Below are 26,394 nucleotides of genomic sequence, written 5' to 3' on the forward strand. Positions count from 1 at the left end.
CTCAGGGGCAGGGTGAGCAGACAGATCCCAGGTCTACTGCAGCCGGATTGGGAATCAAACCTGCGCTGTTGGCGTTACTCAGAACCACACGCTAGCCATCCAGCCAACTAAACTAAGCAGCCCCCATTATTATGAGGATGCAAGAGCAAAAGGTAGATGGATGGAGCTTCTCTGTCATCTCCTTCTGTGGAATCTAAAGAGGCTAAATAACAGCACCATTGGTGATAAATTTGCATCATTACCTGAAATTTATTTATTTTATTTTTTTTAAAACACACCTTCAATTGAGTTTTGCATCGTTTCAACATCTCCCTGTGTCTGTTTGCCAATGGGGAATCCTTCCACTGACTTTCACTATTTTTCAGCTCCTCAACAGTTCTATAAAGGAAAAAAAGTCACTATACAATTTAGTAGACTGAAGTGAAGGAAAGCTCATTAAAACATTGTAGATCAGAATATGGATCAGCAATTACATTTACAACCACCATTAGCAGAGTGTTGTATCACATTTATGGTTCCAGGTTGCCTGCTGTGATCTCAGTATATGGGAACTGCACTATATGATGCACTTGTGCTATTCTCTCTTAAATTACATAGATGTATTTAAGTTTTCAAGAGCAGGCTTCTCTATAAAGCTGTTTGGGAGGCCCACAAAAGGCACTGCATAATGTATGTCTAAATTTACAAGCCCTCTCATACCTGTTGAGATCTCGAATAGCTCGTAGTCTTCTTATATACCGACGGCAACTTGGCAAGATAGCAAGATGGTGTGCATGTAACGTCAGGAAAAAGCATTCCGTGGGGAACTTTGGCTCAGCAAACTTGGACTGATCATCTATTGAGGCGAGAAACAAAAATATACACATTTTCTAAAAAGATAAATTAAGGAGGAACACGCTTCTGCAGTCAGGTTAAAATGCATGCCTTACTAAGGCTGACAGATGCAGGAAAAAAGATGCACACAGTTCTGATAAATCTTTCTATAATACTTTGTATGTACTTACTGAGCTCAGAAAGCCAGCTTTTAATGTCTTCCATTGAGGCTTTCACACGCGTCTCATCTGTGGGTATGTTGATACGACACTTGGGGTGGAAAATGTACATTGGGTCAACCGTTTCTAGCTTGATCTTTGTGCTCAGTTGCTGCAGCACCCACAGGAAATTCAACATGAACCCATCTGTTGATACCAGTCGGTCATCTGTCTATTAAAAATGAATTTTTACATTTTAAAATTGCTCTACATATTGTTGAATTTTGATTTCCAGTTGTAGTTATGAAATGCAGCACTGTTCTTTGGCAAAATACTCCATTTTAACATTTTTAAAAATTCGTTCCTCTGATATGAGCATCGCTGGCAAGGCCAGCACTTATTGTCCACCCCAAATTACCCTCGAGAAAACAATTTTTTTTAAAAACTGCTTTAAATACAATACTTCAATTTCCTAAAAATCTGACATTCTATTTGAGATGCAAACCACAATATAAAATTGTACCCCAACTAGCTGAGAGCCAACTACAAAAATCTGGAGCTGTAGACTCTCCTGCTGCAACTTCAACAGAAGGTCTGTGGAAATCCCAGGGAAACAACAATAGTCAGTCAAATCTTGAGCATCTAAGGATCAACAGGATCACAGCAATAACACACATGCATTTACCACTAAGAGCTTTCAGATCATCACGGCAAAGAAGCAATGAGATAACCCGATAAGTATCATGTCCATTTATCCTACACTTACTTGCATTTGTGCTTTCTTCAGGTTGCGATTTACTACTGCTGCCATGTAATTTAAAGCAGATTCTCTGGTCTCACCATTAAGTAAAATATTGTGCAAAACTTTGAAGAGGTCAGTCTGTAAAAAAAAAACAGGGGGTCACAAGCTGGAAGGTTGACACTGAATCCACTCTCAGTGAACCTCAGTGGTTAAACAAAAAAAATGCATGTACAAATGGCTGACTTGTCATTAGTTTGAAATTACATTAGCAGAAAACCTGGATTCAAAGCTGCAGGTGTATATAAACTGTATGCACTAAATGCTAGTTCAAGAGGTACATATGAAAGCACCCTTCTCTTGCACCCAGTAACAGCACCTGACATATTGGAAGATATTGAATTATGGATTGCAAACTGCAATTTTGGATAATCCTGACGCTATTAATGTTAATGAGGCAGAATCAAGATTCCACAAGCCCACTGCTTTCTCTCCCAGTGCATCGTTTAGAAGGTTAGCCAACTAAATAAACGTTATTAGACTGGGCATTCCAAAAGTTATTTGAAATAAAAACAGAAAATTCTGCAAACACTCAGTGTGGTATATCGTCAAGATCTTAGCATTTTGTTACATTGCCCTCTTTGCTGCCCTCTCTGTTAGGGAGGTGTAAATAAACTTAGTTCAATAATGGCTGCCTGCAGTTCAGCAGGTGTTGATCTTTTTCAGTGCGCAATACACATCATCAGGAGGTCAGGCAGCATCTATGGAGAGATTAGACGGAGGCCACATCTGCTCTCTCAGATGAGCGTAAAAGATCCCATGGCACTACTTTGAAGAGCAGGGGAGCTATCCCCAGTATCCTGACCAAGATTTATCCCTCAACATGACAAAGTAGATTAACTACTCATTATCACATTGCTGTTTGTGGGAGTTTGCTGTGCGCAAGGTGGCTGCCACTGCAGTGCAACAGTGACTGCACTTACACAAATACTTCATCAGCTATAAAGTACTTTGGGGCATCCAGTGGCCATGAAAGTTGCTATGTAAACACAAGTCTTTTTTATTTTGCACACTTGAACAATTTCACTTAGAAGCTATGTGAGGAGTAAATACACATCTCACTATGACTTCCTTGCTATTTTGTGGCCAAACAGTGATGCTTAAATCCACGTTCTTATGACCACAAAACTTGTTGCAATATTAATTATTGATGCAACTTAAAAGACATGGTGACATCTTGTGGCAGCACAAGAAAACAGCATGGGAAGATAAAACACCTGGGCAAAAAAATGTTTTGAAGAGTAAATCATGAATCTTTTGCAATGATTACTGAGATGCAGTTTCAGTCGATGACTTACCCTGGCTGATTCCAGATGGTGTTGCAAGGACTGACTGACAACTCTAGTATTTTCAAGTGTGAGTGTAGGTCCAGAGAAATATTTCTCGACAACTCTGGTCTAAAGCAAAACACGTGGTTAATGTCAAACCAAACAGTCAATCTAGACTGAGAAGTACACTATTAAAAGGAAAAAAAGCTGAACAAGTATCTTTTTCAAGATTATGTCCTGTGCTTTAAGAAATAATATTGCAAAATTAATTCAGTTGGCCAGCTATTGAATTGTACATCCATCATACACCTTTACTTTTATGAAAGCCTGTGAAACAATTAAAAAAGGAACATTTTGCAAACCTCTCGGTCAAGGAAAATGGTGATACCGTCATTATTTGTGTTATTTCACAATATTTTAGACTAAAAATAAAATAACATTTTGGGAAAGGGGATGAATGGGATTTGAACCTATGAAGGTTAAAAATAGACAATTTATGTTTTTGTTAAATTTTCAGCTTCGTCTTCAACTTCATGAGAGACCGCCCTCACCTGCCCACTCCGAATTCCCCAAAAGGTAAAAGGTAGCTTCCTACAACTTGGCCTGCACTGTACTGAGATAACAGGACAGCCAGTTCATCATTAAGAATAAAAACGTCACCAGCTCTTCAATGTTTCCCAGCAGGGCACACTGCAATTATGCAGTTATGCACTGCTTGGTGCTGTGCCCCTCACCACTGTCACAATTCATCTGTATTTGCAACTTTGCTGACCAATGCCCTGGTCTGTCTGAAATCATCATAAGACTTGCACTTTATCGGAAAAGTGTTTTTTAAATACAGGCTTGGTGATGTATTGGCGAGGCGGGAGGTGATAAAACATTCAATTATATAAATACTCATTTCATGAATTACAAAGGAATGTTATACCACTAAGTGAGCAAAATTAACAGACAATTTAAACTAAGAGGATAAATCAATTTAGTGATGTAAATTGGACACAATGGAATTTATTTTTATAAATCAGTTCCACATGTAGTTTTTCAGACAGATACAAGACAGAAGCTATTACATCTGTTACTCTTCAATTCCACCAGACAGCAGTTTCCTCCCACTGCATCTATTATTATGGTCACGTTGGTTCTTCTGAATTACTTTAGATACACAAATGGGTAATTAAATATTCAACTGTACTTACATCATCCTCTGCAAACACAGACAGACTGAAGAAAGAGCCAAGGACTGAAAGTCTTTGCAACTCTCTGCCTGTGCCTTGACTTAAAGGGTCAGGCAAAAACAAAGGAAGTGAGATCACCTGGGAAGGCAAGGGAATGTACAGTTAAACAATGGATTCATTCTTTAAACGATCACCATCAGTAAATGAGGTTCCATCCCACCATACACCCACTGTCCCCACCCCAATTCCCACTGATTTGTTCTTATTTCTGTCTCTCCTGAAAGCATTCCTTCCATCATAAGGTCAGAAGTGGGGACGTTCGCAGATGATTGCACAATGTTCAGCACCATTCGTGACTCCTCAGATACTGAAACAGTCCATGTCCAAATGCAGCAAGACCTGGACAATATCCAGGCTTGGGCTGACAAGTGGCAAGTAATATTCAAGCCACACAAGTGTCAGGTAATGACCATCTCCAACAAGAGAGGATCTAACCATCACCCCTTGACATTCAATGGCATTACCATCACTGAATCCCCCACTATCAACATTCCGGGGGTTATCATTGACCAGAAACTGAGCTGGACCAGCCAGATAAATGCTGTGGCTACAAAAGCAGGTCAGAGGCTAGGAATCCTGCGATGAGTAACTCATCTCCTGACTCCCCAAAACCTGTCCACCATCTACAAGGCACAAATCAGGAGTGTGATGGAATACTCCCCACTTTCCTGGATGAGTGCAGCTCCAACAACACTCAAGAAGCTTAACACCGTCCAGAACAAAGCAGCCCGCTTGATTGGCACCACATCCACAAACATTCACTCCCTCCACCACCGATGCACAGTAGCAGCAGTGCGTGCTATCTACAAGATGCGCTGCAGGAATTCACCAAGGCTCCTTCGACAGCACCTTCCAAACCCACGACCGCTGCCATTTAGAAGGACAAGGGCAGCAGACACTTGGGAACACCACCACCTGGAAGTTCCCCTCCATGTCACATCATCCTGACTTGGAAATATATCACCGTTCCTTCACTGTCGCTGGGTCAAAATCCTGGATCTCCCTCCCTAACAGCGCTGCGGATGTACCTACACCACATGGACTGCAGCGATTCAAGGCGGCAGCTCACCACCACCTTCTCAAGGGCAATTAAGGATGGGCAATAAATGCTGACCCAGCCTGTGAAGCCCACTACCTGTAAACAAACAAAAAAAAAATTCTTGCTACTATATAGCTGTACAGGGACTGATTGCCCGCAGTACCTTGCATGGGATATTGCTGCCAAGTCTGACCCTACAGCATGTGAAATCCACACTCACCAGCTTCCAGTGGAGTTGCTGGATAACCATCAGATTGAGAGCCTTGTCTGAATGTTCCCACTCTAATTCAGGAGTGCGGAGTAGCATCCAAAACACTGCCCTAGCTAAAACCAACTAATTCAACTAAGATCAAGGATTGCGCTGCAAGAGTTTACTAGTCTGAGTCAGCTACTTGTTGTATAATCTCCTCAAGCCACCATGATATCCAGTAAATAGGGTTAAAGTTTAATATTTAGAATGAAGAATAATTTTATAATGTATAGATTTATATATAAAACTACACAGATAGCCTTTATACAGTTTTATTACTCTTCCCCCACTTGTTGTGTGGCTGGTCATCATAAACTATTACAGAGGATAGAATATCAATCTGTGCTTTCTATATGAAGTTATTTTGATTAATTGTTGTAACTTAAAAAGAGTATTTAATGTAATAAACGTAGAGCAGTGTCAATACAAAAAGAAATGAGCCTTACCAAAGTGCACATTGGATGCGTCTTCCCAAACTTAATTTCACACAATTCTTGTAATGCCTGAAATAAAATAAATGCTTTATTCAGTTTAATTGGCTAATAGATTGTAGAACTAAAAGAAACCAAACAAGCTCTGCAACACTGACTAAATTTAATTTGGTTCTGATAACTAAATTTTTGCCAAACTATATTATAAAGTACTGTTGTGCATAAGGATTGTCCTGAAGTTAAATAATCCTTGTGATCCATTGAATTTATGGTTAAGACAGTTTTATTTCAATATAGAGTAACATTCTAATAGAACGCATGTCATGCTATTTTTTTCTGATTTTCAATACTTGATCTGGTTTCACTTTATGAACATAATCAGTACCATCTTTGTACACCCACTTGCCACTTCACATCCACCACAGCAGAACATATTTTGTTTGTGTTCGGTTCAAGCAGGTTTTAGTTTTCTTTTCCAGTGTGGGGGCATATTTTGAATTCCTCCCCCAAAGGTAATAAAGTACTTATAATGAAAAAGGTCCGTCTAACCCTAATGTCTTCCAACGCACATTTTTCTTTAATTAAGTCCTGGCCCCCAACCGCACTTCTTGGCAATGTGATGAGAAAAAGGTGCACTCCCACAAACCAGGGTTTGAAGCAGGGCCTGTCAACTTTCAATCTAAAGTTCTCCCAGTGGAGTTATACAGCTAACTCGCAGCTACCACATCTATTCAAATCAAAGCAGCTTCTAAAAGCAAGTGAAAGTGATGGCTTTGGCACAGTATCAGCAAGAAAGCAAAATGTCTCTTTCCGAGATATTTAAATAAATGTCACCACATCATCTGCAATGGCGAACAATCTGTACGTGCACAGAGTATCAGTTCGCTGAATCCATGCCTTGTGGTTGCCTCTCTGGGCAACCTGCATGATACTAGAAATTGGAGAGAATTAAGTTAACTTATGTTCGTTTTCAAGGGAATTTAAACCAAACAATAACCTTTCTAAACATGAACATCCAAAATAATATTGCACAAGAGAATGCGGTGTTTAGACAAGAACACTGGTCAATGTAAAGACTGCTAAAGGAAATATGATGTTCATTTGTATCTGGTAATTTTGCGCAAATCATAAATCAGAATAACAGTAGTCACAACAGACCAAGCATAGTGATTTTGTACAACCAAATACAGGAGAAGTTTAATTTGCAACACATGAACCACACTCAGCACCATCTTGAAAGACTTCACAAAGTGACCATTGGACTCCACAAAATAAATTACTGCCATGAACATTTGGTCTAGAACATAGGAAACATTACGTTTCCCCCCTTCTTACCACAAGTGGATACTTGAAGTTATCACCATCCAAAGAGCATTCTTTCACAGCCAACGCTAGACCTTGTATAATTGGAATGAAGATCTGTTGGACAAAAAAATGAAAATTTCAAACTCAGAGCCTCAATTAATATTTCCAAGTACACAACAAAGTCAAATTTCATGGCAAAAGTTCATCTCAGGGTGGTGCAAGTAATATATGGTGTGGAAAATGTATATGAAAGAAAGTATCAAAGTGTATATTATTTTCAAAAGTGTCCATGCTGTCGCTTAGCCAACTGTGGGTAATGGTACTTTGGCTTATCTGTAATGTGTAACATATTCAAAATCTATGTGGCATTCCCAATTTCTTCCAATATTTCCATGTCCATGTTTTCAATAATTGCAGGTCAAAAAAAATTAAAATCTTGTACTAAGAAAACACAAAACAATTATACAATGTAGTGAAACACCACTGCATAATAATGTAAGCTATGGATTTTAAATTATGTAGAATAGAAACATCAACTAAACAACCATTCCAATTTAGTGGGAGGAAAGGATAGAGAAATACACTCACTTCTTCAAAATTAAAATTTAATTTAAATTTTCAGCACTAAATTTCCACTTCCACTGGGAAGTGTGTCCTGCAGTCAGCATCGCGGTGAAGCAGTCTGGGAAGAGTGTCCTGCAGTCAGTTCTTGTTGAAAATAACAAGAGTGACATCACAAGACAGTGTGAGAGAGCGGAGGAGGGATCAGAACCAGCGCGAGTGCAGGGAAGCTTCAAAAAGTGACTTCAGCACAAAGGTGAGAGCTAATTGGTCAGTAGTCAGTAAGTGTTTTTCTCCAGTTTAAAACAGATTGAGCTAAGGTAAGGGTTCTAGTTTTTATTTAAAGTACATAAATAATTTAACATTTTTTTTTACTGTATTTAACTTAAAGGGATTTTTTCAACTAGAGGCATGGCAGGGTAGCTCAGTCCTGTGTTATGTACCACTGCAATATGTGGGAAGTCCTAGACGCACCTTGAGCTTTGACCGACCATGTTTGCAGGAAGTGCCACCAGCTGCAGCTACTTGAGCTCCGAGTTTTGGAGCTTGAGCGACAGCTGAAGGCACTGAGGTGCATCCACAAGGCTGAGTGTTTCGTGGATAGTACGTTTTTAGACGTGGTCACCCCACAGCTTACGGAAGTGCAGACAGAGGGGGAATGGGTGACCATCAGTCAGGAGAAAGGTGTCAGGCAGGTAGTCAGGAAATCCCCAGGGTGCATCTCGTTCGAGAACTGTTTTTTCTATGTTGGAAAATGGTGAGAGTGACAGTTCCCCTGGCGATTGCAGCCACGCTCATGGCACTGTGAGTGGCTCAGCTGCACAGGAGGGGGGAAAGAGGGGAAGAGTAATAGTGGTAGGAGGCTCGATAATAAGGGGAACAGACAGGCATTTCTGCAGCCGTAGACGCGACTCCAGGATGATATGTTGCCTCCCTGGTGCCAGGGTCAAGGATGTCACTGAACGGCTGCAGGGCATTCTAAAGGGAGAGGGCAAACAGACAGAGATCATAGTACATATTGGTACCAAGGTAGAAAGAGGGATGAGGTCCTGCAAGCAGAATTTAGGGAGCTAGAAAACAGATTAAAAAACAGGACTTCAAAAAAGGTAGTAATCTCTGGATTACTTCCAGTGCCATGCGCTAGTGAGTATAGAAATAGGAGGTTAGTCCAGGTGAATGCGTGGCTGGAGAGATAGTGCAGGAGGGAGGGCTTTAGATTTCGATTAGATTAGATGGGACATTGGGGCAGTTTCTGGGGGCGGTGGGACCTGTACAAGGCGGACAGGTTGCACCTGAACTGGAATGGGACCAACATCCTTGCGGGGAGGTTTGTTGGTGCTGTTGGGGAGAGTTTAAACTAACTTGGCAGGGGGGTTGGATCCTGAGAGGAGGTTCAGCAAGGGGCAATGCACAGCCAAAATTAGAACAGAGAGCAAGTGAGTCTAGAAGGCATAGAAATTACAGGCCAGTTAAGGCACAAGGGAGCTTGGCACGGTTGGATGGTATTTATTTTAGTGCAAGGAGTCTGACCAATAAGGCAGATGAGTTGAGGGCACAAATTAACACTTGGAAGTATGATGTCATTACTGTCACAGAGACATGGTTGAGAGAGGGGCAGGACCGGCAGCTCAATGTTCCAGGATATAGGGTCTTCAGGCAAGACAGGGAAGGAGGTAAAAAAGGAGGTGGTATTGCAATATTGATCAGGGAATCAATTACAGCAGTAAGGAGGGATGGTATCTTAGGAGGCTCCTCAAATGAAGCCATACGGGTAAAACTTAAAAACAAAAAAGGAGCAATCACATTGCTGGGAGTGTGCTATAGGCCCCCAAACAAACAATCAGAGAGAAATAGAAGAGCAGATATGTAAGCAAATTTCAGAGAAGTGTAAAAATAATAGGGTAATAATAGTGGGGGATTTCAACTTCCCCAACATTAACTGGGTTAGTCATAGTGTGATAGGTTTAGAGGGAGCAGAATTCTTAAAATGCATCCGGGAAAGCTTTTTAAGCCAGTACGTAGAAGGTCCTACAAGAGAGGGGGTGGTCCTGGACTTAATTTTAGGGAATGAAGCCAGGCAAGTGGTAGAGGTATTGGTGGGGGAGCATTTTGCAGATAGTGATCATAACTCTGTTAGATTCAAGGCTGTTATGGAAAAGAACAAGGGTGGGCCAGAAATCAGAGTACTAAATTGGGGGAAGGCCGATTTTAATAAGATCAGATATGATTTGGCCAGAGTGGACTGGGAGCAGCTACTTTTAGGTAAATCTGCATCAGAGCAGTGGGACTCATTCAAGAAGGAAATAGGGAGCATACAGGGCCAACATATTCCAGTAAAGACAAAGGGTGGGACCAACAAATCCAGGGAACCCGGGATGTTGAGGGATATAAAGGATTGGATAAAAAGAAAAAAGGGAGGCTTATGGCAGATACCGAAGGCTTAAAACAGCGGAAGTCCTACAGGAGTATAGAATGTGTAGGGGGAAAACTTAAAAAGGAAATTAGGAGAGCAAAAAGGGGGCATGAAGAAACATTGGCAGGTAAAATAAAAGAAAATTCAAAGTTATTTTACAAGAACATTAAGAGTAAGAGGATAACTAGGGAAAGAGTAAGGCCCATTAAGGACCATAGTGGTAATTTGTGTGGGGAGCCGGAAGATGTAGATCGGGTTCTAAATGAATACTGTGTGTTGGTGTTCACAAGTGAGGGGGATGATGTGGGTATAGAAATCAGGCAGAAGGACTGTGATATAATTAAATAAATTAGCATAGAAAGGGAGGAGGTTCTAAGTGGTCTGGCAGGTTTAAAAGTAGATAAATCTCCAGGCCTGGATGAAATGTAACCCAGACTGTTGAGTGAGGCAAGGGAGGAAATAGCAGGGGTGCTGGCAATAATTTTCAATATCTCTCCGGCCACAGGAGAGGTGCCAGAGGACTAGAGGACAGCCAATGTGGTACCATTATTCAAGAGGGGAAGAAGGGATAAACCAGGGAACTACAGGCCAGTCAGTCTAACCTCAATGGTGGGGAAACTATTGGAAGCAACTCTGAGGGACAGAATTAATCTACACTTGGAGAGGCAGAGATTAATCAAGGACAGTCAGCATGGTTTTCTTAAGGGGTCATGTCTGACCAATTTGATTGAATTTTTCAAAGAGGTGACCAGGTGTGTAGATGAGGGCAATGCATTTAATGTAGTCTACTTGGACTTCAGCAAGGCTTTTGATAAGGTCCCAGACTGATAATGAAGGTAAGAGCCCATGGGACCCTAGGCAATTTGGATCCAGAATTGGCTGAGTGGCAAGAAGCAGAGGGTGATGGTCGAGGGGTGTTTTTCTGACTGGATGCCTGTGTCCAGTGGGGTTCCACAGGGATTGGTGTTGGGTCCCTTGCTGTTTGTGGTATATATGAATGATTTAGACTTGAATGTAGGAGGGTTGATCAGTAAGTTCGCGGATGACACGAAAATTGGTGAGGTGGTAAATAGTGAGGAGGATAGCTTAGATTTCAGGAGGGTATAGACGGGCTGGTCAGATGGGCTGATCAGCGACAAATGGAATTTAATCTGGATAAGTGTGAGGTGATGCACTTGGACAGGATAAACAAGGCACTGGAATACACGATGAATGGTAGGACCCTGGGAAGTACCGAGAATCAGAGGGACCTTGGTGTGCAGGTCCCTTAAGGTAGCAGGACAGGTAGATAAGGTGGCACGTGGGATACTTGCCTTTAGTAGCAGAGGCATAGAAAATAAGAGCAGAGAGGTTGTGCTGGAACTGCATAAAACGCTAGTTAGGCCACAGCTAGAGTATTGCGTGCAGTTCTGGAATCCGCATTATAGGAAGGATGTGATTGCACTAGAGAGAGTGCAGAGGAGATTTACCAGGATGTTGCCTGGGCTGGAGAGTTTTAGTTATGAGGAGAGATTGGATAGGCTGGGGTTATTTTCCCTGGAACAGAGAAGATTGAGGTGGAACATGATTGAGGTGTATAAAATTATGAGGGGCACAGATAGTGTAGACAGGAAGGAACTTTCCCCCTTGGTGGAGGGATCAATAACCAGGAGGCATAGATTTAAGGTAAGGGGCAGGAGGTTTAGAGGGGATATGAGGAAGAAATTTTTCACCCAGAGGGTGGTGGGAATCTGGAACTCACTGCCTGAAAGGGTGGTAGAGGCAGAAACCTTCATAACATTTACGAAGTATTTGGATGTGCACTTGCGCTGCCATGGTATACAAGGCTATGGGCCTAGTGCTGGAAAATGGGATTAGAATAATTAGGTATTTGTTTGACCGGTGCAGACTTGATGGGCTGAAGGGCCTTTTTCTGTGCTGTAGACGTCTATGACTCTATGACACTTATGTTGTCTATATTGGAAAATCCAAACTGTTGAATAATTCAATCTTTTGGTGAAAAACACAATTTTATCAGAAATGCTTCAATGCTGCATACTTTATATTAGTTAAAGAAGCGAGTTTGGAAAACTTTTAGATTGCAAGAGAAACAAATAACCTTGTATTTATGTTGTTTCTTCCATAACCACAAGACAACTGAAAACATGTCACAACCAATGAAATAGTTTTGAAATGCACACAAGTAGGGTAACCAATTTCTGTACAGCAACATCCCACAACAATAAATGAAATAAATGACCAGTTAATCAGTTTCTGTTATGTTGGTTGGATCAAGGAATGTTGACCAAAAGACAAGGAAAACCTTCCCCCACCTTTCGAATACTGGCACAGGATCTTTTGCATCCACTTGAGACAGGTAAAGCCTTGGTTTACAGTCTCATTCAAATGACAGCAGTCAGAGTTTAACCTTAGGAAAGATGTACTGGCTTTGGAGGGAGTGCATGCTAGATTTACCGGAATGATACTTGGACTCCAAGGGTTAAATTACAAGGAGGGGTTACACAAACTAGAGTGTTATTCCCTGGAATTTAGAAGGTCATAGGTTGATTTGATTGAAGTTTTCAAGATATTAGGGCAAACTAATAGGATAGATAGTGAGAAACTGTTTCTGCTGGTTGGGGAGTGTAGAACTAGGAGGTATAACTTAAAAATTAGGGCCAGATCTTTCAGGAGTGGTAGAAGTTTGGATCTCTTCCGCAAATGGAGATTGATGTTCAGTCAATTGTTAATTTTAAATCTGAGATGGACACATTTTTGTTAGCCCAAAGCATTGATGGATATGGGACAAGGGCAGGTATATGCAGTCAGGTTACAGATCAGCCATGTTCTCATTGAACAGTGGCAGAACAGGATCAAAGGGCTAAATGGCTTACTCCTATTCTATGTTCTAGGTGTAAGCCTAAACTGTGTTCAAAACTCTGGGGATAGGTCTTGAATCTACAGCCTTCTGACTCAGAGGTAGAATTCACACCAGTGAACCAAAGCTAACATTTTTAATAAGGCACGAATGAATGAATCCAGAAATATCTTCACAACTTCTCACCTGTTTGAATACCTCCGTGTCCTGATGAGTCATTCTAACTAGCTCTTGAATGAAGCCATAAGGAAGATTCCGACACAACATATACGGTACTAGCAATGATTGCTGCAATAATGACCTGTGCGATATAAATACATTTTTTGTCTCATTAACTTCATTGTAGTAGCCCAATTCCAAGACAACATCCACTTGCTTCACTTAAAACTGAAGCGGCTGCATAGCCATGATGAGTATGACAGCCATGGCATTTTTTTGATCAATTAGTCCAGAGACGCTCTCTGGTAACAACAGCTTGTCTGAAATGCTAATGACAGCCCGAAAGACATCAACAGACCACCTGACATATTGAAGAGGAGTCATACGGACTCTAAACATTAACTCTGTTTCGCTTTCCACAAATGCTGCCAGACCTGCTGAGTTTTGCCTGCATTTTCTGTTTTTATTTCATATTTCCAGCATCCGCAGTTATTTGTTTTTATCTGGCATGTTACCCATTCTACAATGTGGGTCATAAAAGCTGTATTCATTTCATAGCCCCTGTAATGTTGCATCTTAATTTCAGGGAAAGATGAATGTTTGCATTATTGTTATTCTTGCATTCTATTTCACCTTCAGAAGAGACCCAGTCTTTAAAATATTACTGCGAGGCCAGCTAATCAGGGACTTTCCAAATCTGCGCATGCAAGAAGGAAATGCATTGCATCAAAAATATTGTCTGTATTTTTTCACAGGATGTGGGCGTTGCTGGCTAGGCCAGCATTTATTGCCCATTCCTAATTGCCCTTGAGAAGGTCCGGGTGAGCCGACTTCTTGAACTGCTGCAAACCACGTGGTGCAGATACACCCACAGTGCTGTTAGGGAGGGAGTTCCAGGATTTTGACCCAGCAACAGTGGAGGAACGGCGATACAGTTCCAAGTCAGGATGGTGCGTGGCTTGGAGGGGAGCTTGCAGGTGGTGGTGTTCCCATAGATCTGCTGCCATCGTCCTTCTAGTTGCTAGAGGTTGCAGGGTTGGGAGGTGCTATGATAAGAGCCTAGACAAGGTGCTGCAGTGCATCCTGTAGATGGCACACACTGCTAAAACTGTGTCGGTGGTGGACGGAATGAATGTTTGTGGATGAGGTGTCGATCAAGCGGGCTGCTAAGTCCTGAATGGTGTCGAATTTCTTGAGTGTTGTTGGAGATGCACTCATCCAGGCAAGTGAAGAGTATTCTATCACACTCCTGACTTGTGCTGTGGCATATTACATATACTCACACAAAGTGAAAGAACCCAGAAAGAACCCAAAAGACCTTCTTGGATATTTTCTCCTTGGGCTGTTGCTTCTCCCTTTAGTAAATATTTCAAAACGGACACCTCAATCTTTTATGGGCTGCTTCTAGATCTTTGCATACAAATATTGTGCAATGCAGAATTTTATTGGTACCTCCTCCTATTGATCTTCTAACTGTAAACAAATTAGATATGTAACTTTGTCCTCTATGGAGTGGATTTAGCCTTGGATATTTCCACCTTGTGACTGACAGGCATGTCGGAAATCCTATTCAACTCCCCATGTGTAATATTACTGTTAAACAGGTAAGGGATGGGAAATGCAGGTTATAGATTTGCTCAGCAAATATCACCTCAGATACATTGGGTCCTCGCATTTGACAATGGAATTGAGAAAGGAAGGGGAGAGGGGAGAGGGTTGGAAGAAATAAGCAGTGGCTGAGAAGAAGTGTCTTAGATTGCCATTACTTTCCAGCATGCTCCTGGAACAGTACAAATATTTGGTCATGGAGGGGAGGTGAAATATTCAGATGACCAACTCAGATTTGGTATCAGACAACAAGACAAACTGTCCACCAGATGTTTGCGAATCAATGGGTGTCATATGGCAAGGTTAAAAGGGAAGCTTTGGACGTGGGTGAGAAAGTTGATGTGCAGGAGTTGAGTGAAGGCCGGCAAGCAAAGGGAACAAAGCAATGGAATTTGTGTGAACAAAAATAAAAAAAAACCCGCAAATGTTGGAAATTGGAAACAAAAACAGAACATTCTGCAAATGCTCTGCAGAGAAAAGGGACTAGTTAAAGTTTATGGCACAGATTTTGCTTCAAAATTGATGGAATCTATGTGAAGGTTGAAATAACTGGAGTTATTGGGTACAAAGGCAAAAGGCAGGAGAGGGGAAATCCAAGTAAAAGATCGCTATGAGACTTCTTATTTGACAATATCATAAGACAATTTTTCTGTCAGCCAAAACTAAAAATTTTATCAATTCTATATAGGTCAAACACATTTCATTTTTTTCTTTATAGATATGGGTAAGAGTCGATCAAGTGGCTGGTGTTTAAAAGAAAATCAACCACTATTAAAGTGTTTGAAAATCTTTTAGAGCCAATAAACAGACACATACACGGTGAAATATATTTTAGTCCCATTTTCCCAGAGATGTAAAGCCTGCAGAATGGAGAACTTTTATTGATTGCATTATTCTCCATTAATATGATGCAGTTAAACTAAAAGCAGCAACCTATAGCCTCAGCTGTTACATACAAAATTCCACAAACAAAGTTACATGCATTGAAACCATAATTTGTTTCAAATCACTATCAAATACCTACAGCCACCAAGGGCATAATAAAATCAATACAGATGACTCCAGTAGAAGAAATAGGATGATGATTAAAAGCCAACAATATTTTTTCAATAGATATATCATTCCCTAGTCTGAAAAGGTAAGCGAGTAACCAATAGCAAGTTGGATTCATCAAATACTGGCTTTAGGTTTGTTCTGACTTCTGTCCCTTCTCCAATGGTGAGATTAGTGATCTAGTGTCTTCCGTTCATAACTCAAGCCAAAAGTAAATTAACTAATGCAGAGATTTGAACCAGTGAATGTAATAATGGAAAAGCAAGCAAGTTTACTGCTGTTCTACAAAGATTTTAATGGTGTTTTATCATGAAAACTTAAAAAGTGAAACAGGGAATGCTAAATATTTTTTAAAAAATCAGTAATGGATGAAGATTAAAATCAGGCTAAATCAGCAGGGAAAGCTTTGATTTGATTCTTCCCAAAATTTCTCGATTTAATCACTGAATAAGTAAACTGAAGTACACTTACATTTTAAAAAATAAACTAACCTTGGCTGTGTGAGGGCCCCCTGCAATACAAGAGCTGTATGGGAGATACACTGGGATCGGATGTTGCTGAGCAGCTGACTAACAGATGGTTGACTGCACATCTGAAAACATTTGAGACATTTTTGGTTACGCTTAACATTCTGCAGTCATTCAGCATTCACAATAACATTTCAAAGGTAGCATTAAATATTCTTCAAAGATGGCAGAGATACAAGGACTCCCATCAGGGTAATATTCAATCCCCTTACCCCCCACCAAAAACATTTAAGAAGTATGCTAATCATCCCTTTAGTTATTCTGTCAGCATATTTACTGAGCAGTTAATTTCTCACAAGTGTCAGTCAGTGCTACTCAATGTCATGGTGAAACAGGTTCATATTTCAAGAGGAGGGGGACTAAGAAAATAACTCTGCCTTCCACCTCAAAACATCATGTGGCATTGTGCAACTACACTGCATTTCCATCCAGTTTTTAAGTGGCGACATGCTGGACACTGTCAACATGTTTACTGATTTGAAATATTTTTAGCCACAAGCTGCCCTTTGAAGTCACTTGCAGTATTCCAGCACGAAGTATCAACTGCCATCATCAGTACATTGAAATGGAAGTTAAGGCTTGCAAGTATCATGCTCGCACTATAACCAAAATGTACACAAATATAAACACTTAAATCTTAGTACATCAGGCAGGTTTACCATTGTGTGTTTGCTGCCTGTGAGACCCATGCACCAAACTGGCAGTGTTGGTTTGAACTTAGTATAATATGAAAAACACCTTCAGTTGATAAAACACAATGTGTCTCCTGGCCCCTCTCTAAATAACTGTGAGTACCCTGTAACTTAGCTCCCAAATATTGTTTGATCTGCAACTCGGGTTAACTTCAATAGCCCTAACTAGGCTAAAGAATCAATCACCCTCTTCTGTAGGTGGCAAATAAGTGGTAATTAAAGGGACTGACAAGCTGATGTGACTGGGGTACCCCTGTTAATTAAATCTACTGTTTTGAACAAATGAATGGATGTCGATCAACACACCAGCCATTTGTGAAAACGATGCTCAAGTTTGTTTGAAATTTTAAACTGCTTTGCAATTTATATTTGCATATTTTAGAAATAATCTAAACTGAAATGTTATTGAAAAACATTTGTCAATTTAACAGGCAATAGCTCAATTCCAGGCAATCATTCCACCTGCTATTCGAGCAGTTTACTTTTACTCTTTCCCTTTGCAAATGCATCCGCCCATGATTCCATTTTTCAAAATATATTAATTAGATCAACCTTACTGGATTTTGAAGTTTATTAATTTCACGTGAGCTGCTTTTATATTATGAGAGACCTATCTTAGCACCACCAGTTCCAGGTGCACTGACTTTACCAAGCTAGCTGAAGAAACAAAAGGTACATCTGCGATGAAGTTCTGAAAGGGTCGATGGGGTTATTATGCTTTTGTCAGGCCTGGTGATAAATCTTAGTGAACCCAGCAAGTTTATTTTTGGGTTGCAGCCAGTAGCGAGAGACTCGTCTGTTGGAATCTGGTGGTGCTAACATGGGTGTCACATAACATTAAAGCAGCTTTACGAGGGAACACATTTAAAGTTAAGAAACCTCAGTTCCCCACCCCCACAGTAGTAGACAGATGAAAAGATTCCCCCATCCAAAGCAACTGAGTCTTAGGTGATGGCTACTTTATAAGGGAAATAGATAAATATTTAAGTTGGGCACTACACTAGAGAAATAAAGCAAAGTGGATCAAATGTGGCATGATCCACAAATTATTCCCTCGTCCTCAGGGAAAGGAGGGAAGAAAAATAAAGAATCACTTGTCTGAGGAGGTCAGCAGTTCAGGGTTGAAAAGTGGAGATGCAAGTATGGATGAATATTTGGATTTTACTCAGTTACCTTTGAGTATGGGTGTAAAGTTCCTCAGGAGATTAAATGGTTAGGATGGAATCCAGTACTAGATTCCACATGGTCTGTCAATGGAGTAAGTTTGATATGCTGAACAGCCTTGTTTCATTTCATGCTTCACATTCTTATGGTCAAAATAACAGTAAAGATTTGTAATAGGTGAATACCAAGATTTTATATTAATTTTTGGCTAGACTGATAAAAAAAGCTGTTTTATTATTTTACCTTTGGAGCTTTTCTCTCTTCTATTCCAACTCTGTCAAAGCACTCTATGAGGTAGTTCAACATTTCCGTCTCCTTACAGGCTTCGATTGTAAAACGATCACTGCCAGACTCCGCGCAAGCACCAATTGTGCCCAAACTGTGATGGGGGCGGGGGAGGGGAATGGAAAAAATAAAATAAACATCAAGCATTTCTAGGCAGCGTGTATGACGCTAGTGGTGGTGGGAGCATTCATGCCTCATGTATAAGGTATGGATAATATTATGCACAATCATGTTGATTATATACCTTACTGCAGCAGTTTAAATCTGTACTTTGTGCAAATAAATATAAATTACAATCCAAATATCATTATCAAAATGGTGCTCAATACAGTTTGGGATTAGAGTCTTGAATAGGCTACGATAAAGCAATGACTTATGAAATGTTAATCCAGATGTTAAACAGTTGTTGCCATTTAAAGAGGAAGACAACTAAAGTGGAACGGTCTGAAGTCCAGTTAGCAAAGGTACCACACATATTTTCTTAAACGGTTTAATTTGTCCTGGGATGAGATAGCAAAGGTGTGTTCCCACCATTCTCAAATCAATTCACACACCTACCTAATAATTCACAAAAAAAAAGCAGAGTTGTCATGTAGAGAAAGGGAAGAAAGAAAAAGCAGAATGGGAAAGAGGAAGACTGAATAAGTCTTAAAATGGACTTTAGTTTCTTTGGTAAAAGAATAACTTAACAGACACCTCCTGATCATATGAAAAACACTTCATAAGCCAGTCAAATTGCCTTTCAGAGAGGTGACACCAACATACATGTCTGTCTAAAGCTTTCTGGAACATTAAATTACATAATTTGTTTGAAGGAGTCAAGTTAGTGAACATGCATAAATCCAGGTATATACGGTCAAACTTTTCAATGCATGCTGTTCAAAGGCACAAGAGACCATTAGACATAGGAGAAGTAGGCCATTCGGCCCATCGAGTCTGCTCCACCATTCAATGAGATCAAGGCTGATCTTATAACCCTCAACTCTACTTTCCTGCCTTTTCCCCATAACTCTCGATTCCCTTACTGATTAAAAAACTGTCTATCTCAGCCTTGAATATACTTAACGATCCAGCCTCTACAGCTCTCTGTAGTAAAGAAATCCACAGATTCACTACTCTCAGAGAAAAAATTCCTCCTCATCTCTGTCTTAAATGGGCGACCCCTTACTTTGAGATTATGCCCTCTGGTCCTAGACTCTCCCACAAGAGGAAACAATCTCTCAGCATCTACCCTGTCAAGCCCCCTAAGAATCTTATATGCTTCAATAAGGTCGCTTCTCATTCTTCTATATTCCAATGAGTACAGGCCCAACCTACTCAACCTCTCCTAATAAGAAAATCCCTCTATACCCAGGATCAACCTAGTGAACCTCCTCTGGACTGCCTCCAATGCCAGTATATCTTTCTTTAGATAAGGGGCCAAAACCATTCACAGTATTCTAGGTGTGTTCTAACTAGTGCCTTGTGTAGTTTTAGCAAGGCTTCCCTATTTTTATACTCCATTCCCTTGAAATAAAGGCCAATATTCCATTTGCCTTCCTTATTACTTGCTGAACTTGTACGCTAACTTTCTGTGCTGCAGCTTTCTGCAATCTTCCTCCACTTAAATAATATTCAACTCCTCTATTCTTCCCCAAAGTGCATAACCTCACATTTTCCCACATTATATTCTATCCACCAAGTTTTTGCCCACTCACTTAACCTGTCTATATCCCTCTGTAGACGCTGTCATCCTCACTATTTGCCTTCCCACCTATTTTTGTGTCATCCACAAGCTTGGCAATAGTACGGTCGCTTCCCTTATCCAAGTCATTAATATATATTGTAAATAACTGTGGCCCCAGCACTGATCCTTGTGGCACTCCACTATTTATAGGGTGCCATCCTCAAAATGCCCTTCTCCCAACTTTCTTTCTTCTATTAGTTAGCCAATCTTCTATCTAATATACTACCCCAACACCATGGGCTCTTATCTTATTAAATAGCTTTATGTGCGGTACCTTATCGAACGCCTATTGGAAATCCAAATATATTACATCTACTGGTTCCCCTTTATCTGTCCTGCTTGTTACCTCCTCAAAGAATTCTAATAAATTTGTCAGGTATGATTTCCCCCCTTCATGATGCCATGCTGACTCTGCTTGATTATATTATGCATTTTTAAATGCTCTGATATTACATCCTTTATAATGGACTCTAAACATTTTCCCAATGATGGATGTTAAGCTAACTGGCCTATAGTTACCTGTTTTTTGTCTCCCTCCCTTTTTGAATAAGGGTGCTACATTGGCAGTTTTCCAAAATTCTGGAAAAGTCCCAGAGGTTAAGGATTCTTGGAGGATTACTACCAATGCATCCATTATCTCTGTAGCTACTTCCTTTAATTTCCTAGAATGCAACCCATCAGGTCCAGGGGATTTATCGGCCTTTAGCCCCATTAGTTGCCCAAGTATTTTTTCTCTAGTGATAGTTATTGTATTTATTTCCTCCCCTACTTTTGTCCCTTGATTATTTAGTATTTTTGGAATGCTATTAGTGTCTTCTACTGTGAAGGCTAATGCAAAGTATTTATTCAACTCCTCTGCCATTTCCTGGTTCCCCATTATTATTTCCCCAGCCTCATTCTCTAAGGGGTCTATGTTCACTTTAGCCTCTCTCTTCCTTTTTATATATTTAAAGAAGCTCTTACTGTTTTTATATTACTTGCTAGTTTACCCTCAAAGTTTATTTTCTCCCTCTTTATTTTTCTGGTCTTCTTTTGTTGGTTTTTAAAACTTTCCCAATCCTCTGGTATACCACTAATCATTACCACATTGTATGTTTTTTCTTTCAATTTGATACTATCCTTAACTTCCTTGGTTAATCATGGTGAGTTTATCCCCTTCCTAGAATCCTTCTTCCTCACTGGGATATCTCTTTGTTGTGAATCATGAACTATTTTCTTAAATGTCTGCCATCGTTCATCAACAGTCTTTGCCGCCAAACTCCTTTCCCAGTCCACTCCAGCCAACTCTGCCCTCACTCCTTTGTAATTACCCTTATTCAAGTTTTGCACAGTTGTTTCCAACCCAAATTTCTCACTCTCCAACTGAATGCTAAATTCTACCATGTTGTGCTCACTGTTTCCTAGGAAAAAAGCATCTAAATAGTGAAGTTTAACAGACTAAATAATGAAACAAATAGGCTGTGCCCAACAGAAACATGGCAGGTAACAGTTGGTTTCTCAACCAAACCTCAGTTGTTTATTTTAGTACGACCACTAAAAAAAATGATCACCATATTACTTTGCAGTGTCACTTATTAACTGATCAATATAAAACAAATTGAGCATACGAGAGTCCAAAACAAGCTTGAAAATTAAATCAAATATGTTAATACATTGCCACTCATTTCACACTTGTGAACTAAGATGCTTCTCATCTGGATTAGACAGCAGTGTGCCTTTAACCTCAGAAGAACACAATACCATCTCCTACATCAGAATATCATGAATGCTCAAAGTTGGTCAATTCACAGTATCACCAGTATCTCTACAGTGCAGGAGGCTATTTGACTCATTGAGTCTGCACTGGCTCTCTGAAAGAGCATTCCACCTAGTTCCACTCTGCCTTATCCCCACAACCTTGCACATCTCTCTTTTCAGATCGCAATCCAATTCCCTTTTGAATACCTCAATCGAACCTGCCTCCACCACCCTTTCAGGAAGTTTGTTCCAGACTCCAACCACCCTCTGGGTGAAAAAATTTTCCTCACATCACATCCTTTTGCCAATTATTCTGAATTTGTGCCCCGTAGTTCTTGATGTTCTCTTGAGTGGGACAGGTTTCTCACTATTTACCCTGTCTAGACGCCTCAGGATCTTTAATACCTCTATCAAGTCTCCTCCCAGGCTTCTTTTCTCCAAGGGAAACAGTCCCAACCTCTTCAATCTATCCTTGTAGCTACAGTTCTTCATCCTGGGAATCATTCTTGTGTATTCTCTCCAGTGCCTTCACATCCTTCAAGTATGGCACCCAGAACTGGACACGGTACTCTAGATGAGGCCTAGTCTCTTATACAGGTTCAACATGACCTCCTTACTCTTGTACTCAATGCCCCTATGAATAGAGCCTATTCTTTATGCTCTCTCAACATGCCCTGCCATCTTCAATGACCTATGTAAGTATACAATGAGGTCCTTCTGTTCCTGCACCTCCTTTACAGGCTCGCCCTTTATTTTACACTGTCTCACTATTTCTTTCCTGCCAAAACAAATCACCTCGCACTTCTCTGCATTTAACTTCATCTGCCACTTGTCTGCCTAATCCACCAACATGGAGCAATTTTGTATTTCAAAGTCATGAATGGCTCAAACTTGCTCCATGGAGGATCTTTACAGCTAAGAAAGAGCAGACTTCCATTTAATCAACTTTGCTGACTTTAAATCCAAGTCCAGAGGTGAGAGGGCAGTATTCAAATACACTTCAACAGACAATCCTCCATGTTTTCCTGAAGTAGTGAATTACATGCATCTTGGTTCTAAAAGATTGATAATTTCATTGGCATTAGTGGACGGTAATGGTTTTTAAAATTCATTCATGGGATGTGGGCGTCGCTGGCAAGGCCAGCGTTTATTACCCATCCCCAATTGTCCTCGAGAAGGTGGTGGTGGAGAGCTGCCTTCTTGAACCTTTGCAGCCCATGTTGTATAGGTACATCCACAGTGCTATTAGGGAGGGAGTTCCAGGATTTTGACCCAGTGACAGTGAAGGAAACCATGCAATGTAATTAGAGAAACATTATTTCTCTAATGTTCTTTCCCACCGTTTCTGTCTACATAATAGATTTGCTGCAAAAGCAGAGGAAATGCAAGCAATCTATTCTAAATTCTCAATTTAGATTGCTCTGTAAACAATTACAAAAAAAAAAACCATTAAGACTGGCCTTTCAAGACTAGGTCATGGATTTCTCCTTTCCATATCAATTTCCATTAAACCTAACTAAAATTGGGAAATTATCTCAAATGAAATCACGAGTATAAAATCATGTCTCATTACATACAAGGAACAGCTCATTAGGATATATAAACCAGACCATGTCTTCCCAAATCCAAACAAGGTGGCAGGAGTACAACAAATCAGAACATTTTCAGCTTGCCCTGCACGCAAGAGTACTTCCCAATTTTGTTACCAAGGGAATATAAACGACTCAAATATGTTCAACTGTATTGAACATGCAGTCCAAACATTTCATTAGCAATCGGTTTTAACAATTTTTAAAACCACATCACATTTCAATACAGTTACAGTGAACAAAGTATATTCAAATTCAATAACACTGGGCTTTAGGTTTTTTAGAAAACTATCCAATACTGACAATGAATTGTATTTGTAGCCATACTTATAGGTACTGTTGATCCATTCAGAAAATACCATTTGACTGTTTCTTAGTAAATGAAATCAAATGGTGGAGACATTCATATCCATGGTTGCAGGTTTGCGACTCCATTACCGCAATACTTCAATTTGCTTCTATGTGGCAAGCATTATATTTATTTTCAAGGACAAATACCAGCACAGTACATTACAGCACCAACGTACAACATCATAAATGAAGCGTCATAGGGTTGCAATCATAATCCACACCATTGAGCACTCAATATTTTAAAAAGGCAAAGGAGAGAGTGTTATTCAGGACTATGGTTGTACACTTCTTTACATCTGGTTTAAGGTCTAAGAATGGAGGGAAGGAACTTCAGTTTACTGACAAATATTTATATATTTTTAGCGACACTATACCAACAGGGCTCACTCCCCAGCACAGCATTTACAGCTCAAATAAAAAGCTCAAAACTCAAACAAAGCAGTGTACAAGTGAGCAAAGTGAAAGAATGTGTGATAAGAAATGAAGGAATGGGTCAAGGTAATAAAAAGATCCTACTGTAGCTATGTATATATAAAAAAAAATCACACTGTTAGTTGCACATTCAAATGCTTAACCCCATGCCTGTTATAACAAAAGCTGCCAGCCTTGTACAACCAATACCTGGAACCAAACTGGACACTAGACAAATCAACATCATCTTCCTCATCATCATCATCGTCATCATCATCACTGCTGTCCTCAGGTAAATCAGAAAGAGCGAAGAGGAGAAGGGAAAAGGGGTTGTTGTAGATACTACCAGAGGGAAGATTGAGAGATTTAGCATAAAAACCAAGATTGGGGGAAAAAGACATTGAATCAAAACATGAAATTTGATGTATTGTGCTTAAATGTAATGTATTTGAGTGTGTTAAACAATTGAGTCCTAGAATACAGTTAAGAACAAACTGTGCAAAAACTCAGCAGGCCCGACAGCATCTGCAGAGAGGGACACATTTGACGTTTCGAGTCTGTGTGACCCTTCATCAGAACTAAGAAATACCATATTTCTTAGTTCTGATGAAGGGTCATACGGATTTGAAACGTCAACTGTGTCCCTCTCCGCAGATGCTGTCGGGCCTGCTGAGTTTTTCCAGGTATTTTTGTTTTTGTTCTAGATTTCCAGCATCCGCAGTATTTTGCTTTTAACAAACTGTGTAATTCATTTCTAATGGATTAGACATGCTGTAACTTTCATGAGTGCTGCAGAGGTCCAGATCTATGCTCTGTAATGATGTTCTATAACCAATAGCCAAACCCATCAAAGTTGATTCTGTGAAACTTAATTTTAAGAAAGAAAAGTTTACTTTGGAATTGACATAATTTTGTACTTCTGCAAATAGCCAGCTTATAATTGCAACTGATTTGATTCCGTCTAATCTTTAATTTTAGGAGTATAGCACAAAGTATCACGGAGAAATTCAGCTCACACTCAATTATAAAGGTACCATTACCAATACTGTTGAGAAAATACAGAGGATGACACAAATATTCAAGTAGCTAAATGATCATCTAATTCTAAACAGAAAAGGCAAATCAAATTCTACTGGGGCCATTTTCAAGGCCCATCAAGATAGGTCCTTTTACTAAAATTGACAATGAGTAGAAACCTTGAGAACGTTAACTCAATAAGCTAGCGAGGACAGCAGTGTTAGGTTACGATGCGTCCTTCAAGTTCATTGAATCATAATGTTATAAATAAAATGTTAAAAAGGACCAATCAAAAGCTATGTAACTTGGAAAGTGTTCAGCTAGTCAGCTGCTACAAAAAACATCTACTCTCTCAACCCAGTATTAATGGAATGAGTCCACATCACAAACTGGGAGTCTCGTTCAGAAAGGTTACAATGGCCATTGATGCAAAGGATTTTGTCTCAGACTTGAGTTAAGACACATTACTGAAACAGAATAAATGGAGTTTCACCCTGCACTATCCATGTTCAAGCTTAGCTGGAAGAGTTTGATGTAGGTGCTGAATGCCCAAGTGTTTCTTTCCTCTGCAATGTCATCTCTTATGGTGTGAGAAAAACGTACAAAAATCTCAAAAATAATTTTACAAGCCAAATCTTGTAGAACAAATTCATTTTAAACTGAAATTCCAGAAGTTTTATCAAAGTCAAGTGATTTCTACCATTCAGAATGAATGAGAATTTTTTTGTTATAATAACTAATGTCGATAACATCAACATACCACAAGTTAGACTACTTTAAACTTTTCGTTGCTAATATCAATGTAAGTGCAACATAAGAGGGTGACAAAGATTCCAATAAAAAAGTGAACTATGGAAAAGCTTATTTCAAGTACGCTATAGGTACTACAGAATGTGAACTTCACTTGATATTTGGTAATCACCCTTGGGCACAATCTTAATAGTGA

At 39.9% G+C, this 26,394-nt stretch overlaps 1 protein-coding gene across 2 annotated transcripts in view; it reads right to left on the minus strand.

The window, feature by feature from the left end:
- Positions 1–26,394, minus strand: part of ube4b (ubiquitination factor E4B, UFD2 homolog (S. cerevisiae)) — a 78,539-nt gene that overhangs the window by 22,944 nt on the left and 29,201 nt on the right. Inside the window, exons 8-19 of one of the 2 annotated variants that reach the window (XM_078557804.1) lie at positions 24,642–24,773; positions 18,576–18,711; positions 16,441–16,541; positions 13,316–13,430; positions 7,329–7,412; positions 6,009–6,065; positions 4,235–4,351; positions 3,069–3,167; positions 1,738–1,851; positions 1,005–1,203; positions 700–835; positions 279–378 (exon numbers count right to left, since the gene is read on the minus strand). In XM_078557804.1, the coding sequence (XP_078413930.1) occupies positions 279–378; positions 700–835; positions 1,005–1,203; positions 1,738–1,851; positions 3,069–3,167; positions 4,235–4,351; positions 6,009–6,065; positions 7,329–7,412; positions 13,316–13,430; positions 16,441–16,541; positions 18,576–18,711; positions 24,642–24,773 (1,390 nt within the window). The remainder of the gene's footprint in view (positions 1–278; positions 379–699; positions 836–1,004; positions 1,204–1,737; positions 1,852–3,068; positions 3,168–4,234; positions 4,352–6,008; positions 6,066–7,328; positions 7,413–13,315; positions 13,431–16,440; positions 16,542–18,575; positions 18,712–24,641; positions 24,774–26,394) is intronic. The other variant, XM_078557805.1, reaches the window with a different exon arrangement.

The sequence above is a fragment of the Cetorhinus maximus genome, chromosome 15 (assembly GCF_964194155.1).
Source record: "Cetorhinus maximus chromosome 15, sCetMax3.hap1.1, whole genome shotgun sequence".
In the NCBI taxonomy this organism is placed as follows: domain Eukaryota; kingdom Metazoa; phylum Chordata; class Chondrichthyes; order Lamniformes; family Cetorhinidae; genus Cetorhinus; species Cetorhinus maximus.